Source organism: Micropterus salmoides, unplaced genomic scaffold (genome assembly GCF_014851395.1).
Source record: "Micropterus salmoides isolate LMB-PRFRI ecotype aquatic unplaced genomic scaffold, ASM1485139v1 Ms_hic_scaffold_23, whole genome shotgun sequence".
Lineage (NCBI taxonomy): Eukaryota > Metazoa > Chordata > Actinopteri > Centrarchiformes > Centrarchidae > Micropterus > Micropterus salmoides.
In genome coordinates this window covers 8,263,221-8,280,309 of record NW_024041484.1, presented here as the reverse complement: position 1 = coordinate 8,280,309, position 17,089 = coordinate 8,263,221, and the positions used below count along the sequence as shown (strand labels likewise).

The 17,089-nt window shown below is 40.1% G+C and overlaps 1 protein-coding gene across 1 annotated transcript in view; it reads left to right on the top strand.

Moving 5' to 3' along the window:
- Window positions 1-346: 346 nt before the first annotated feature.
- The window catches only part of LOC119918343 (monocarboxylate transporter 2-like), a 32,333-nt gene continuing 15,590 nt past the window's right edge, over window positions 347-17,089 (top strand). Inside the window, 2 exon segments of the mRNA XM_038739030.1 lie at window positions 347-651; window positions 15,782-16,027. Coding sequence (XP_038594958.1) covers window positions 15,811-16,027 — 217 coding nt within the window. The 5' untranslated portion in view covers window positions 347-651; window positions 15,782-15,810.

Here is a 17,089-nt window from a genome sequence, read left to right as displayed (position 1 = left end):
TATATCATTGGCTATGTTTAAATTGATATCGCAACCGATTTTATCTCTCACTCTTCAACTGACAATTCAACTAAACTTTCAGTGGCTAGGTCAACTGTCCTTTCAATTCCTTTCAGTGCTTAAAGTTTAAATTAATCTGCTTTTTCCTATTGTTAGCTGTAGTAGTCAGAATAAAAAACGTACAAAATAACAACCATGAAAGCTAAAACTAAAACGTCAAAAATGCTATGTTATTCTAGCTGCTTTATTATGATTGGCATATTTTCTAACATTTTATAGCCTAGCCCAATCTGCTGAGAATAACAATAACCGTTATTGCAGCCTATGTGTTTGTTCCTGCTATCAGCGTTTTCATTGCTTGAGTGGGACACATCAAAGCACAGATAAATACTACCGTACACAGAAGGGGGAGGGTTAAGGAGCCGTGGATGTAAGAGTAACGAATACTGAATGAGTAAATCCTTTGGCGCTGCTCTGGTCTAAAATAGAAACGGAGGAAGGCAGCGCCGCCCTCTGCAGCCCGCAGCAGCTCCACGTCAGGAAATTTAAACGCAGAGCCGTCCACAACACAGACAAACGCATCTTTCTGCTCCAAGGTCACCGAGCCGACCGCCTGCACAGGACACACACACACCTTCAATCCCCCAAAAGGTAAAGTAACATTAAATGCCTGTTTTGAAGGCGCTGTAAGACGAGCCGCCGGTGATCAGGAGGATTAACAGAGCTTTTGGCGTTTTCGGTGCGCCGCGGTATGCAGAGATGAGCTGCGATGAATGAGCAATAGGCTGTAGCGAGAGAAGGGCTGCATAAGGGTCCCTGTTGGATGTTGGATGAATACATATTGTGATGCGTTCACGAGCCTTTGGAGAGAAGTGGAAATCCAGGTGCGCGCAGCCGCAAGCGGTTCGTTCCTGGAGGGAAGTGATTTGGATAAAATCTTAATAGTCAAAATATTTTTAAGCCACTGATGACTCCCGCCCGGGTTAGTCCATGTAGGCCCTGAGCATGTAGACTGGCTTCATCCGGTCCCTATCCTTACATCAGCAGCATCATATGATTAGGCTGCAGTGCTGAGGAATCACTCTGCTGTTGCATCACCTTGTTAGCTCTAGTTTTCCTGATCGGGGTCCAACTTTTGCAGGTGTTTCACAGAATCTCACAGATCACAGCGGGTCTGTTGGTGATGGAAGATGTGATGAGCAGTGTTTCCCTAAATAGCTTTGGCACCAAATGAGGATGTTTCACTGGCGGTCAGGTGGTGAGTTGTAAAAATAACTTCACATGTCACATTGTGCTGCTTTCCTTTGGAAAGTGTATCACTGTGCTCTGGTTATGTAGACTGAACACCAAGCAGGCCTGTGACCAGGCAGGTGTTGACACTGAAAATTAAATAAACCATCACTAATATCAGCTTCTCTTGCAAAATAGTTGCTGTGAGATAGCATCACAATCACATCATCACGAGTTCAGGTCATTTTTAGTGAAACGACAGCCACTGTGGCCTACAGTAATAGCCATACAGGACAAGAGTAGGCTAAATGCTAACACATAGAGAACTGACTTAGTACCTAATGTCAGTTAAACAGTACCAATTTAAAAGTAACCAAAACATGTATTTAAAATAATCTCGATTGTCAAGTAATCCTTATTACAAACTTATCTGTTACTTTGTTTTCAACAGGAGAGTGGTTGCAATGAATGTTGGACAGTAAATTGACTTTGCAACCTATTAAGGCTGCAATAGCATAAGCCACAAAAAACTAATTCATCCGCCCTAAGGAGGCTGATTGGTTGGGGTGGAGAAGCTGTTTTCTACTTTTATCACATTAATTAGCACCCCAAATTGAAAGTGCGTTTCAATTAAAGTAATAGTTTGGACATTTTGGAAGTGACACTCTTGCTGAGAAGTAGAAGAGATGATGAATACCACTCTTATGACTGTACACTAAATATGAAGCTGCAGCCAGCAGGCGCTTAGCACAAACACTGGAAACAGGAGAAACAGCTAACTTGGCTGTGTCCAAAGGTAACAAAATCCACCTCCCAGCACCTGATATGTAACCTTTAATCTGTACACAAACTGAAGTGTAAAAACCGCACTTTGTGGTTTTATTGGAGGGTGTACTGAACTATCTCTTGGCCAGGTGCAGTCACTTCCTGGTGGTAGCTTATGTTTACCGTACTGACATGGGAATGATAGCAGTCTATTCATCTAACTCTCGCCAAGAAAGTGAAGCGTAGTTTCCAAAATGTCCAAGAATTCCTCTAAAACCACACTGTAAATGTTTGCGGCACTCTATACAGCCTAAACAACTTACTTTAGTGACAGTGATCTGGTGGGAGTCTGCTTGTCACCAAAGGATGACAGAGAGTGCATCCTAGAGCAGAGGTTTTCATAGTGTGAGGCGGGCCTCCCCAGGGGGGCTCCAAACAGTTTCAGGGGAGGCTCAGTTAATGGAATTGAAAAAAATGTTACTTTAGTTATCAAAAGGAGATCACAATGAATAGCCTAAATGTGTGTGATTTGGTTCAAAGACACAGTAGTTTTGGGGGAATTTTACTGCTTTTTCCACCTTCCAGAGTCAGAAACTGAACTGATTTTTTTAATGTATTTGGTGTAGTCTGAATTTATGTTATATTTAGTTATATTAACAGTAGCATTAGGCTATCTTTGTTCAATTGCTAAATGTCTATGGGATGAATAACATAATAATAATAATAATAATCTTTATTTATAGAACACTTTTCAAAAACAAATTACAAAGTGCTTTAACATGTGCAAAGGCAGTAAAACACATAAAAACAAAAAACACTAAAATACATGTTAAAAGTAAAACTAAAATAGAAAAATATCAAATCAGGTATATGCTCTCCTATAAAAGTATGTTTTAAGAAGGGACTTAAAAGAGTTCACTGACTCAACCGTTCTTGGGCAGGCTGTTCCAGAGCCTCGGGGCCCTGACTGCAAACGCTCTGTCCCCTTTAGTTTTCAGTCGAGACTCTGGAACAGACAACAGACCTCTGCCCGAGGATCTCAAGGTACGTGCTGGAGCATATGGGACTAAAGGTCAGAGATATAACAGGGCAAGAGGACATGAAGAGCTTCAAAAGTGATCAATAACATTTTAAAGTCAATTCTAAAGAATACCGGGAGCCAGTGGAATGAAGCTAATGATGTGGTCATATTTCCTTGTTCTAGTTAAAAGCCTGGCAGCTGAGTTCTGGACAGTCTGGAGCCAATCAATATCAACATGACCATGATCCCATAGGCATCCAAGAATTGAGCAACTAAAAACTGAAGGTTTTTTTTCCACTCTGGATTTTATTTTTTTATGTTACATGTAATGTTTCAGTCTGTTTTGTAATGGAAACATTCTTCGGTTGTCATTGTCCACACTGATTGTTGCCCTCTTAAGCAGGGGCCTCTCTGGTCATGTGCGAAGGAGCATTAATGGTGAACTTTTGACTGACTGTGACACTGTCACTGTTTCATTACTCAGGGGTTAAAGGTTGACATTTTTGTCAGAGGTTAATTTTGTTGGTGAGGTTGTGCTCAGATATTTCTGTGCCACACACAGTTGACTGACGCGCTCCTGTGTACCTTGGAGATATGAATAAATTTCTGTAGTGTGTCATAGGTTTGGATCAGGTTTCATGATCATGACCTTTTTCCATGTTCCCTGGGGGATGTTTGTTATGAACACAAGCTTACAAAGAACACCGCCTGATACAGAACAAGCTATTGTAATCCACATTAAGAGCATATGACGCTAATAAACACTTAGCAATTACCTTTAAACTATAAAAAAGTAAACATCCACATTTGTTGTCCAGGACTTTTATACTATTTTTATTGGATAATGGTGATACCGTAGTATCAGTCACATATTTTAGTGGATATTAGCTCATTGATGATATATATATATATACGTATGTCTGCTGAAAGGCCAAAGTAGGTTTGAGGTCAGTTAGAAATAGTGGCATCATTACATAGTTTCTCCATCTTAGAGAACTGACGAGTTGATTTTTCCAGCTATAAAATGTTCAAAATGTATCACCCAAAAAAGTAATAATAATATATAATAATATAGTATATAAATATAATTACACGTCTAGGCCTGTTTATTTTATAGAGAAACTGGAGGTGAAATCCTATTTTAAAAGCAGTGAAAAGTTGCTAACTGGTAATTGACAGGGTTTTAATTAAGCACTTTACCACCCAGAGATCACCTGTCAATCAAACTCTGTGGGTATATATAAGAAGTCTTTATCCTTGGATTCTCTGCTAATGAAGTTTCTGTAGGTGGCTGAACAGCCATGGTTGAAGCTAAAAATACATAAATTCCTAACCTTGATTTTAACATTCAAAGCCTCAGTGTCACCCATTTTGTGTTGCATATACTGACATCATAACCTGGCTGCAGCTGGATGTGCGTAACCTTTTGTGCCATTCTGCACATCAGATTAATCTCCACAATCTGACGATGCTCGGTTAAACGCTATATGTATGATATTTCATTTCCTACGTGATCAAATATCCACGCTTTTGCTTCAAGTCATGAAAGCTGGAAGCTCAAATGTTGAAAGGAAGATGTCACAGAGATCAGTGCCTCTGACCTTCATGATGTACCCGTGGGAGTGCAGCTAAGCGGAAGCCTTGGATTGGATGTTGAATGTGGGTGTTGGCAGGCCCCATGGAAAAGTGAATGGAAGGAGTCCTAGCATGCTGTTGTGTCCACAGAGGTGTAGTTGTGTATAGGTGACGGTTGATCAAACCTTCTTTACAAATGGCCTGTCTTGATGTTAAACTGCCAAGGAGTGCTGCATAAATGTGCTTTTTCTGTCAGTAATTCAAACCCCCAAAAAGAATCAGTAAACGCATGGAGTCTGCAGCTTTGCAGGTTGGGAGAATTATTCTGTGTTGACAGAGGCTTACCATTCAGTTTTAGTGGTCAGAGGTGTGTTGACGGAAATGTATTAGACCACTTGAAAGTTTTTTAATCAAGGCCCCTCACCAGGAATTAGCTCAAGGGCTTCAAAGTGCAGAGGCTGACAATAGAGTAGACTGGGTATTATAGTCTTAGTATATTTTATGGGAAGACCTCCTGCCTCGTGGCCTTTTTGATCAGAGAGCAGCTTTGAGAGAGAGCCATTGTTTCTCGTTTGTTTGTTGGTGTGCAAGACCAAGGGTATGTGTGTTTACTGCATCACTGTAGGGAGATTAGATGTTGTGTTGATAAGAGGAATGAAATGTGTGGTTCAGTCAACATTTGAAGAGTTGCTGGTTAATGATGAACTATTTCTAAAACAAAGTGAACACTGACACTCAGTTTTACTCAGAGGTGACCTTAGCGCTAATCTTGCGTTGACATAACTTTAAGTCCCATGAGACTTGGGGAGGTGGGGGGGTTAGGTGTGGTGAGGGTCATGCCGGCAGCAGCTGACTGTAGAGGTCAAGTTTTTTTCTTTTGTCTGACAGAGCTTACATCACCTGTTTATTTGAACTGGACTTTAGTTGGAACTATTGAATACTTATGCTGTTCAACGTATGTGTTGTGTGTCTTATACAGCTTCAACAGGAATGTCTGCTTGGCCCCCTAAATCTGATTTAGTCATGTTCCCACCACAGCACCTGTCTGTCATGTGACCTTGTTGTTGTCCTTTATTTAAGTCCTACATGGCTTCACAAAGACCCACAGTAATCGCTGTCCGACCAATCAGCGAAAGTAGCCCCACTTAGCAAATAAGAAGTCAAAAGAATGCTTTAAGTAGTGGGGAAAATGGAGGAAAGGAATTCTTCATCCTGTGAATGGTACTTTTGCATTTCTTTTCTTCCTGCTTTAATGGCCACTACAGGTTCGTTCCAAAAAGTCTAACTGGATTGATTGAAGTCCCAATTTCTCTCAAAATACTAAGTTATCCTCCCACCCCTGGAATTTGTAATTAAAATTAAAATATATAATATAATAATAATAATAATATAATAATACATTTTACAAAGTTGTATCTTCACGGTATTTGATAATTGTTACCTAAGTTAAATAGATAGGAAGCCTTAATGCTGCACTAGGGCTAGGTATCGTTCAGAATCTTCTATACTCGTACTTATACCTTGACTTCAATACCAGCTCCTGAACTATACTATCCTTTTGATACCAGTTTTATAAAATCCATTTAAACAAAAAATAAAATTACATTACACATTACTGTACAATAAGTCACTTCAAGGGAGTAAGCTGTTAAAGACGTGGGGGCAGTTTTTGCTCTGTTCACTTACATTTACCTAAATAACTGGACTAAAATGAAGAAACTGGTGGAACATCTCTACAGTACTGGATTATATAAAAATATAAATAACTGTCAAAAAGAATCATCTAGACTGCCTAGACTCCAAAGAAGAAGAAGGGAATGAGTGTGTGTGTGATGTTTGTGGTACTGGGAAATACTCTCACTTTGCCTCTGCTAAAGAGCAGCTAGTCTGACAATGTCTGACAAACAGGAGCGTTTCTAGGCTCTTGAAACATTGGGGGCTTAGCCCCCAGAAGCACAGAAATATTTCATGTTTTAACCCCTCCACCCCCCCATTGCCGCTTACCCAAAGTACGTCTATAAAGAAACAGTAAATTATATATATAGCCTAAATTTCGATAATTACTACTGATAATAATTAACACTGATAATATCAACTAGAGGGGGTCTGGGGGTCCTCCCGCTCAAAAATTTGGACTTTAAACACTTAATTTTCTGAATTCTGGTGAATTTCTTTGCACCAATTTATTGAGGAAATGTCTCAGGTGACAATTCAAAATAAGAAGAATATAGTGTAATATAATGCAGTAAGGCTGTCAAGCATTCTGTATTGCTGTCAGATATGTTTCTCCTGTAGATCAACTTTTCTCATTTAATATAATCCCAGCAGGGGTCCTCCTCCAGAAGATTTTGATCATTAAACACTTAATTTCCTGAATTCTGGAGACATTTTCTGCACCAATTTATGGTGGAAATGTCTATTTTTATAAAGGGAAGAACAAAATTTAGGTGGCAGGTGACAATTCAGAATAAAAAAATATAGTAAGTAATGCAGTAATCAGTAGCTTATTCTTTTTTTTTTTAGATTATATCTATATATCGGTTATTTTCGCACATTTATAATTTTTTTGGTCCACAACACAAGAAACAGCTGAGCAGAGGGGGAGGGAGTGGGTGCTGTAAAAGATGTGATTGGACCAGCCCAGTATAGGCCTATGCTTTATGGGCCGATCATTGGCCCATTTTTAAAAAACAGTTAGGCCTATATAAGTAAATAATTTGACTTGTAGCCTACTCGATGAGAGGAGTGTACTGCTCTTCACCAGAGGAAGAAATCCGAAACGGAAACACATGTGATCAGACAGAAATATCACCACAATTCCACACTAATGTTCACTTCAGCCTCTGATAAAGTGCAGCTCACATCTGCTTTAGAGGGAATGAAGCATCCTGGAGCAGATAGACAATCAAATAGAGGGAAGTGTCTGAGTGAGTGGGAGAGAGGCAGCAGGACACAGGTGTCACAGGTGTCAATACGACACGACAGGTGTCTGTGTCGCGGTCAGGTGTGTCATGATATTCTCTCACTACTTTGCGGCAACTGTTAACCATTTGTGTAGCTATACACTGACTAGACAATGACTGACAACATTTATATTTAAATGTATTGATTACAATTTTGCTCGGGACAATGCAGAAGTTGCCCTGAAGCTGTGAGCAATGCGCTCTCTGTGTGTGTGTCTCTCTCTCTAAACGCAGGCAGGGAGAGTAACGGTGGGGGGTCACATTACCTGGAAAAAATGTAGCAATATTATTGCGAGTAGCCTCCGCTCTTAGAAGACCTGCGAGACAGGCTGCATCATGAAGATTAAACTATTAATTTAATAATTAAATTATAAACTATATCTAAATTGACCATTAATAACTAGTCAGTTGAAGGATTTGGAATTCTACGTAGAAAAGGTTGGCAGTATATTGACTCTTATGCAATATTAAAATAAACCAGCATGTACATACAAAATCATTTATATAACAAGATGACTCTAACTAAAATGCACCAAACAAAGACAAAGAGATGTTTTTGTGTGATAAGGACAGTAACGGTTAGCATGCACTGTGCATCTGTGTGAAGCATAACATTACTAACAACAATTTAGTGGTGGCTAAGAAGTATGGTCACACAATCTTCTGTTAACAATGGAAGGATCACAACAATAAAAGCTCCATGAAAATAATACATTAATGTATATGTACATTTACAAAAGCTAAACAATCCTGTGCTTAGACAAGTAACGTTACAGTTAAGCGATGTCGACATCAGAGAGTTCTGTTCCAGGCAGGCCACGCTGCGGCCGCTGGGTCAGTGTCCATCCAGAAGAGGAACAAGGGAATAGATAGGGACAATGATGTCATACAACGGATTTTTATCAATGAGGTGATGGCATAGGTCAGAGGTTACTGACCAATTGTAGCTGCCGCTGCGTCCATGGGCGAAGTTTACACCTCAGTGTGACTTCCTGGAGGATCAGTGAGTCATGATAAAAGTTCAGTTATGGTCACAAATGAACAGCTTCATCGGTGAGGTCCCTGTTATCCCAACTTCAGCTTACTGTTTTGATTTTATGGCCCACAACTTTAGTGTTATGGTTCAGTCTCACGGCTCTCATTAGCGTTGTTTGCAGATGTAGGCAGCGATTTTCGGCAAAAAAGCTTGGTTAAACCCACTCTACATGATCTGACCAAACAACAGACAAGGTTGAACATGGTGTAGCATTTAGCAGCTGAATGGCCTGATATTTTTTACAGGAGACCAAATCAGAGCTGAAAGGAGAGTGAATGTTGTACAATGCTGGAATGTCATATGCATGTCTGCTGATGTGTGTTGTCCTCAGCTCGACACAGGCTTCCCCACTGAACATTTGGATTTGTGGCTTCAGAATTGTCAAGATGGTGGCTAAATCAATCAATGACTTAACATCTCTGTGTGTGAGTTGTGGTTGGCTTTAGCTAGCCACACCCATCTACGCCTCCTTTACTGAAACTTGCCTGAAATACACACTGCTCAGCTTGGCCTTCATTGCAAATTAAACCGGAGCTCCTTTGGCAGTCCATGCTACAAACAATGCAGTCTTTTGGGCTTTCTGCCAAGGTACCAAGTGATGTACTTGGAGGACATACAGACAGATAGACACACACACACACACACACACACACACACATACAGAGTTGCACTCTTGTAGTCCAGTACTGTGTAACATAGTCGGATCAGCTTTTGCCAGTTGGATGATTTGATTATAGAAACACTATTCTGAACTCCTTGCTGCTCACTTACTCAGCTCTGTTGTTTGAATAGGCTCACCAAGGTGAAGGCAACCAGTCATCTCAAGTACATGCAGGGGACAATGGACCAAACAAACTGTGGGCTAGGCCCAGCAACACACAAGGACAAGTCTTTGTGTGTGTGTGTGTGTGTGTGTGTGTGTGTGGGTGTCTCCATGATTCATGCGTTTTTAACTGGGGTTCTTTGTACCTGACAATTCTATCGTAATATAAAGTGGGAGGATTTTCTGCTGTTCCTTCAGTGAATTCTTGCTGGTCAGACCACTAGTTCCGTTATTGACTGCGTATTCAAGTTGCTTGTAATGAATGTTGGTAATTTTTTCTGACATAATCCTTTCTTTTCAAACATGTTAGCGTTGTGGCTCAGGGGATGGCAATGTCGGTCCACCACTTTGGTCCAGACTGAAATATCTCAACAACTGTTGGATGGATTGCACTGAAATTTTATACAGACTTTTGTGTTTGGTAAGATGGTCCGTATTGATTATTGTAGGAAATGACACACCAAACAACCAGCATGGCTGGCATGCTGTAGCTGCTGAGCTTTACCTTTCTGTGGAAGAGAAGAAGAATTTCCCTGCAGGGATCAACAAAGCTTTATTATTACCCTACACTTAGACTATCAAATGCTGCGGGTTGCAGATTTGGAACCTAATATGCCCAAATCTGACTATCAAGTCATACTAAACTTTCCTATGGTTGTGGCTCCCAACAAACCAAACCACAGATACCTTCAGGCACCTTGGTATCACCAGAGTTTAATTGACTTGGTCCACACCTGTGTTTTTAACAGGCCGTTCACAACACCGCAGCCTGTCAGTCCTCTGTCAGCTGCTCTTTTAGTCAGTGGTGTAATGTGAAGGACACGGCGGAGACAGCACATTATGAGGATCTGGGCTTTAAAGCAACGAGGAAGTGTTGACATTGTAGTGACTGAACGGTGACTTTGCTTTGTTTGACTTCTTATGTACTTAAATGGTTGATCATAAACGAATTCGTCAAGCTTGTCTAAAAAGTTTGCCCTTTTCCGTCTCTTTAGCTGCTCTTTTACGGTCAATCAGTTTGGAGTTTCATATTCGAACCCATCAACTTAAGCTGCTTATGTGTTATGAAGCTCATTCGTACATTGTCGTCACGTTCAATCAATCAAAACCAGTATCTACACTGAGTGCTGCTGCGGACAGCCTGTAATCTGATTAGTGTGGATTATACCCACTGTATGGCACTATGGAAAAAAGGCATAATCTTTAACTTTGATTAAAGGGTTAATACAAGAGGACATACATAGAGGATTATATTTTCATTTGTCAGGCCAGTTTTAGCACAAGTTAGAGATGTTTTGTTAGTATTCATTCATCCACCCAGTTAAAACCAGGTATTATTACCAATGCTAATTCCAATGCTAAAATGCTACATACCATATAATATGTAGGCAACCACCATCACAAAATAAAAGACCCAAACATATTTAGTGTTACTCATTTTTCACTTATTGTTAGTTAAACCTTGCATTTAAGGAATTTATTCCCAAAAAATAACAACCTCAATCAGTTACATTTAATTAGTCCCATTTATGTTCCTTGTTTGTTCATTCATTCGTAGATGTGTGTGACTAATTTTTAAGCAAATAAACGTGCCAAAAAAGTGTCCTTCCTCTTTGCAAATCGTGATTTGTGGAGAAATTCAGATTTCAGTAACATAAAGTGTGGAAGACTGGCAGAATGTTTAAAGCTGCACTAATAAATATTTGTAAATAAAGAATGGATTAAATGACTATGTGTAATGTGAAAGGGGTCCCTTGTAGTGACTAATACACAGCACAGTGTTTAGGTTTTAGGTCCGCAACTTTTTGCTTCGTGCTACGTTTTAATATCGCGAGATTTCGTCCCATGATCTCGTCACACCCCTACACATTACACTACCTGCCCAGGAATAAACAGCAGACAAACTACCAACTAAATAGTAGGGGTGACCTAGGGCGTTGTCATGCTCTTGAAACACTGGGGGCTTAGCCCAGCCCAGAAATATTTCATGCCCATTAATATTAATGGGGAGTCTGGTGGTCCTCCCCTGATAAAATTGCACGTTAAACATTTAATTTCCTGCATTCTGGTGAATTTTTCTGCACCAATTTATTGAGTAAATGTGTTTATTTTATAAAGGGTAACCCAAAATTCAGGTGACAGGTGACAATTCAAAATCTAACAGAATACAATGCTGTAAGGCTCTCAGGCATTTTGTGTTGCTTTCAGATATGTTTCTCCTCTAGATCAACTTTTCTCATGTAATATCAGCCCTGCTGAGTCAGCACTCATGCAGGCATGATTTACTCCTCCCTCCTATTCTGTGTCTTTGTCTGGGGAAGTAACCTCTTTAAATGTGCATGTGGTACCTTTTCACCTCAGTGAAAATGAATTCATTTTAATTCAGTTATAAACTCCTGGACTTTAATAGCTCCTGTGTTTCAGCAGGTTTTCTGCTCATGTTCAATACACACATAAACATTCTCTCCCACATATCTGTTCTCTAACATATACAGAATAACATATTATAATATTTTGAGAAAAAAATCACGTCAAGAATAGTTGAATAGTTGATTCGGTGCTTCGAGAGAAGGAGCCTGATTCGCCAATGTCACAGGAGAATCTTTGCAGAGGCATTATGAAACAACAACTACTAAATAGTGGAGCATTTAGCAGCTAAGGAACCAGATATTTCTCTCAGGAGTTGGTGGAGACTAAAACAGAGCTAGGAGAATTAATATTCAACATCCATTTGTCAGGAGACCCGAAACAAAATGGCAGCTGTGTTGCTATTAATGGTTTTAAATGGACCAATTGATTTCTAAGCCAGTGCTCAGATTTAAAGTGGGACTCAAAGGTACCAAAGAATTCAGTGTATTGTATGTAAGATTTCAGAACTATCATGGCTTTAGCACACATAAACAATAAAACTGTGTATAAAACTGTTAAAAAGTGTTCAGAATAGAGCAGTTGCGGTGAAGTAATTTTCCCCACGGAACTATGCTGGAGCTCAACAGGTGCGGTATTATCACACTTTTCATCAATGAAGTAATTTGGTGCCATATAGCATAGTAAGAGTGTCTGTGGCTCTCACCTCATTGCACAGCGAGCCGCTAACAGCGGCTTTATGGTTGGAGCAAGCTAGCTGCTGAGTGGTAGTCAACAACATTGCCAAGCAAGTTCGTTTTTGTAGTTTGACCATGTCTTTTTCACACATAACGTTAGCTATATCATTACCTTCAGGGCATGTCTATCACGCCAATTTACATATCGCAGCAATGTAAACACACACACGCACACACAGCGGTGCGGAGAAAAATAGGTTGTCCACAACTAACCTCTGCGCTGTAGTAAGGTTATAACTAAATTTCCATGAAAAACAGCTGCAGACATCCAACACACTATGCTCGTTAGTGCGTGAGCTTCAAATGAGGCTTACAGTTTCTCTCAACTGTCCCTGAGCCTGCTAGCCACATTAGCCACACAGTATACCAAGTTAGCTAACATTAAAAATAAACAGTAAAACAACACAAAACACGGCAACACTTACAGCTTCCAAGTTAGTCAGGTCACGTACAGCCCACGGCGATCCGTCCTTGAACCGTTACAGAACTTGTAACAGTTGTGGAACGTTTTTAAAGCACTAATTTATTAATTTAACACGCCCTTAAGTGTAAAGTATGAACATTGCGGTTGTTGTGGTGCTTGCCATCCTCCGTGTTAGGCTTGACCAATAGCGCGGTATCTCAATTTTGCGGTTATCACGACAGCCCTAGTTTAGAATCATCAATGAAGACATGTTTGAATGATTAAACAGTTTATTGAATAACTCAAGATAACATCAAGATTGATGAAGATATTGATCCAAGTTTTAATTTTTTTGGTGGCACTCCATCCTCCATACAGCCAGCAGCTACTCCTTATTTTCAACCCATATAAAACTGTCTAGTGACAAACTTATTTATGATTTTAAAATCTTGGCAAATGTGTTTCTTGGCACAGCAGTGAGTCATCCCATAAATGGCTTCCTGTTGACACTTAGAGCAAAACTCAGTATGTGGGAGTCTCTGCAACATCGCAACCTGATCTGGCTAGAGTGGCAACAAGGGAAGAGAGTGACATTATTTATTGATGTTGCTAACTGATGTTCATGTGCCATTTACAGACGCTCTGATGACTAAAGTGCCCATATCTCTGTTGGTTTCCACCAACATTACCCAGTAGTGGTTACTATTGGTCAGCAACAAAAGCTCCAAAGACCTTAGTTTTGCTTTCAGAAAATTCGGTCTGTAGTCATGCCTGCCACAGAAACACTCCTGGGTCACTTCTTATTGTATTATCCAGTGAAATTATGTTTTGTTTGAGAAGTAAAATTGTTTTGATGGGAGAGGTTGGGGGAGGGTTATTTTTTTATTGAAAGGGCATAGTTGTAGTCTGTATAGATGAATTGCAGGGGGTGTGGGATGTATGGCTGCTGGTGATAGTGCCTGTAAAATAGTTTGGTATGACCAGATAACTCCCATGGGGAAGATGTTATACCTTATCTAACAGAAGAGTGAAACAGTTGATTTGTAGAGACTGTTGTAGCCGTTCCGTTTTTGAATGATTTAATGACTGTACACAACAGTAACCTATTGCTTTGCTGACTTTTTACAGTCTTTAGTTTTCTTGGTTAACCACCAGTTTCACCTCATGTGGGGGTGTTTTCTGGTTAAACACTTCACATGTCTTGTGTGTCTCGTGTGATTGATGTTTTTCTTATGTCTAATGTGTGTGTCTTTATTTTCTGACAATTTCTGAAAAAACAATTAGCTTTTTGTATCTGCATTTTTTTTTTGTATATTTGTGTTATTAAATGATTTGAATTGCACCAGTTGTGCCTGTGAGTCTGCATTTAGGTCCTACATTGAAAATAAACTGTTCCGGTGATTTAGTATTTTTAGTATAGCACTTCCTAAAGTTGAGCAACACACAAGAGTGGTATTCAAAGAAAATGGTCAAAACTGATGCATTGTCAAGACCCAAAAAGGGTAGATCTCAAATTCCCATAATGCAACCCTAATGACATTAGGCTGCAACCCTGATGACATCATCTGGGTATTTCTTCAGAAAGCTCTCCCTCTAGCGCCACAGAGCATGTATTATACTGTTTGTACAGACTTGTATAACCCTGACAAGAAAAATGACCTTGTGTAAAACTGTCAATCAAATTCAATTTGTTCACCTGTGATGCAGCAATGCAAACATGAGGAAACATGTTGATTCTTCCACTGGCTGTTAATTTAAATGTAACTGGCTGCTGTCATCTCAGTATGAACCATAGGCTAAATTAAACGGCTGTAAATTATTCCTGGCTGATTAGAAAGGTGAAGATAATGAGGTTAGACAGAGCTAAAACTGCTGCGTATTGTGCACTATGATGTGTCTGTTTCTCCACGTCATTTAGCTTAAAAAATCAACAGAGTGAAGTGTGGCTGTGGACAATTGCCACTTTTGGTTTTCTAAAATGTTTGCTTTGTACACAGCAGCACCCGGTTTTGAACTGCCTCTACCCTTTTTCCATTACTGCGTGAGGACTGGTGGAGGGGGGGGGGGCTCAAGGTGAATACTGGGCAGGTCTCTCAGGCCGAGTGAGTGTATGCCTTCTGGAGTGGATAATTAATTCTTTGTGTTTGCCTGTCTTTACCAGGATACGGACCTGTGGCATGTCCTTCTTCCTCTCGTGTCATGTTACTGCTGGCAGGTGTTCATGTAAATGACAGAAAGGACAAAGCGTTTGAGCTCCTTTTAATTCCACAGCCGTCTGTATACTGTCAATTTAAGCTGCAGCAAGTGATGTGATTTATCTATATATTGTCAGTAGCTATCTTTGATATTTTCCTATACACAACTGTTTAGTTTAATGTATTTCCATCCTTAAACGACAGAGTAATTACACAACACTGTCGACACGAGCTTATGACATATAGGCTCTGCCATATTGTGTTGCTGCTGTCACTACGGTTGCTCTCCCCTTCAGCTGTGGTAAACCAATCATTGCTGGTTGGCATAAAACACATCACTACCGGTTCACCAGATTAGGAATGTCGCACAGACACCAGATTTAAAAACTCTATTATACTGATAAGCTTAATCAGAATTTTGTGTACTTGTGTGCCAAGGGCTTGAATGTAACGGATCTTCATTTATATGTTGAAGTCCCGCACTCCAGCTTTAAAGTCTAGATGGACTTTAGAGAGAAGAGGTAAGAGCCAGTCTGGAACTTCACTGGTCTATAATCAATCACAGGACAAGATAAAGTAAAAAAAGGACAGGACCCTGAATGCTGGTGGTAAGTTTTCTTTGCTGAGTTTTAATTTCCTCTCTCCCTTCTTTTTCTGTCGTTGCAGTGAGTAGTCAGCCTTGAGGTGGGCCAGTGATGCCGCCCCCAGCCACAAGTCCCCCTGCAGTGCCCCCACCAGACGGCGGTTGGGGTTGGGCTGTGGTGTTAGCATCTTTCGTGTCCATAGGCTTCTCGTACGCTTTCCCCAAGGCCATCACTGTCTTCTTCAAAGACATCCAGATTATCTTCGATGCCTCCTACAGTCAGATCGCATGGATCTCCTCCATCATGCTTGCAGTCATGTATGCTGCAGGTGAGTCATTGGCTGTTACCGTATCTCATTTTGACACTGGAACATGAAATCAGAGCGCCAGTGATGCTAGGTGACATTCTGTCAACTTACATGGTGTTCTACTGACCTGAGAATGTCATACTTTACGCTACCACTCAAGAGTTTTAGGAAATATGTATTGAAATATAGTAGTTCAAGTCCAGTGAAAAACCTTGATGATACAAAAGTAAGCAGCAAACTGCCAAAGGTAAAAACAATGTTTACGTCACCAAAACTTAACCTAAGGAGTTCATTATTTCACTGTAGGATCAATGGATGACCAACTGGTCTGTCTTCCTTCATTAATATTATTTAATATATATAATATCTGAAATTTACATTATTTCTCAGTTTTGCTGACCTGAACTTTTTCTTTACCTTCTTTGGTTATTCTACAGCAATGGAAGTAAATGAAGCCTTGAAAGTTGATGCAAAAACAAATTTTACAGCTGTCCCAATTTGTAAAACCATGGAACAGCCTGTGTTAATACCTCATTTGTACAATATTGCAACTAAAAAGGCAATAATGCATGAAGACAGACCTACAAATGTTTATTCAAGACAAATTTTCCCTTTTACAAAAATCTCACCTGGTGTTAGTTTCCATTCCAACCATTAGCAGTCTGTCCCTTCAGAACATTCAACATTTAGGAGGACCCCTAATGCTTTTTATTCCAATCAGAAGACTTAGTAAGCAAGGCTTACTAGCTTCCACTCTCATTAGCCTAGCTTGCTAAAGTTACTTTTTGTTCATATATTTCAACACCTGCGGAGTGTGTTTGTCCCACATTATACAAAGAAGGGGCCTAGCTGCGTGTGAGCTCTCTCTTTCATGGTCCCAGTTGGGTACTCACAGCAACGAGAGGTCCTGTACCCTCAGCACTTATTATGTTACACTGTGAATTGAATACTTACAAAGTCACGGAGTTACGTACGGAGCGCTCACATCACAGATGGGTCTACAAGCACAGCTAACAATGCTGGTCCGTGAGCTGGTTTAATGCATGTTTGTTATTTTATAATCAATTGTTAGTGCCCGTCCAC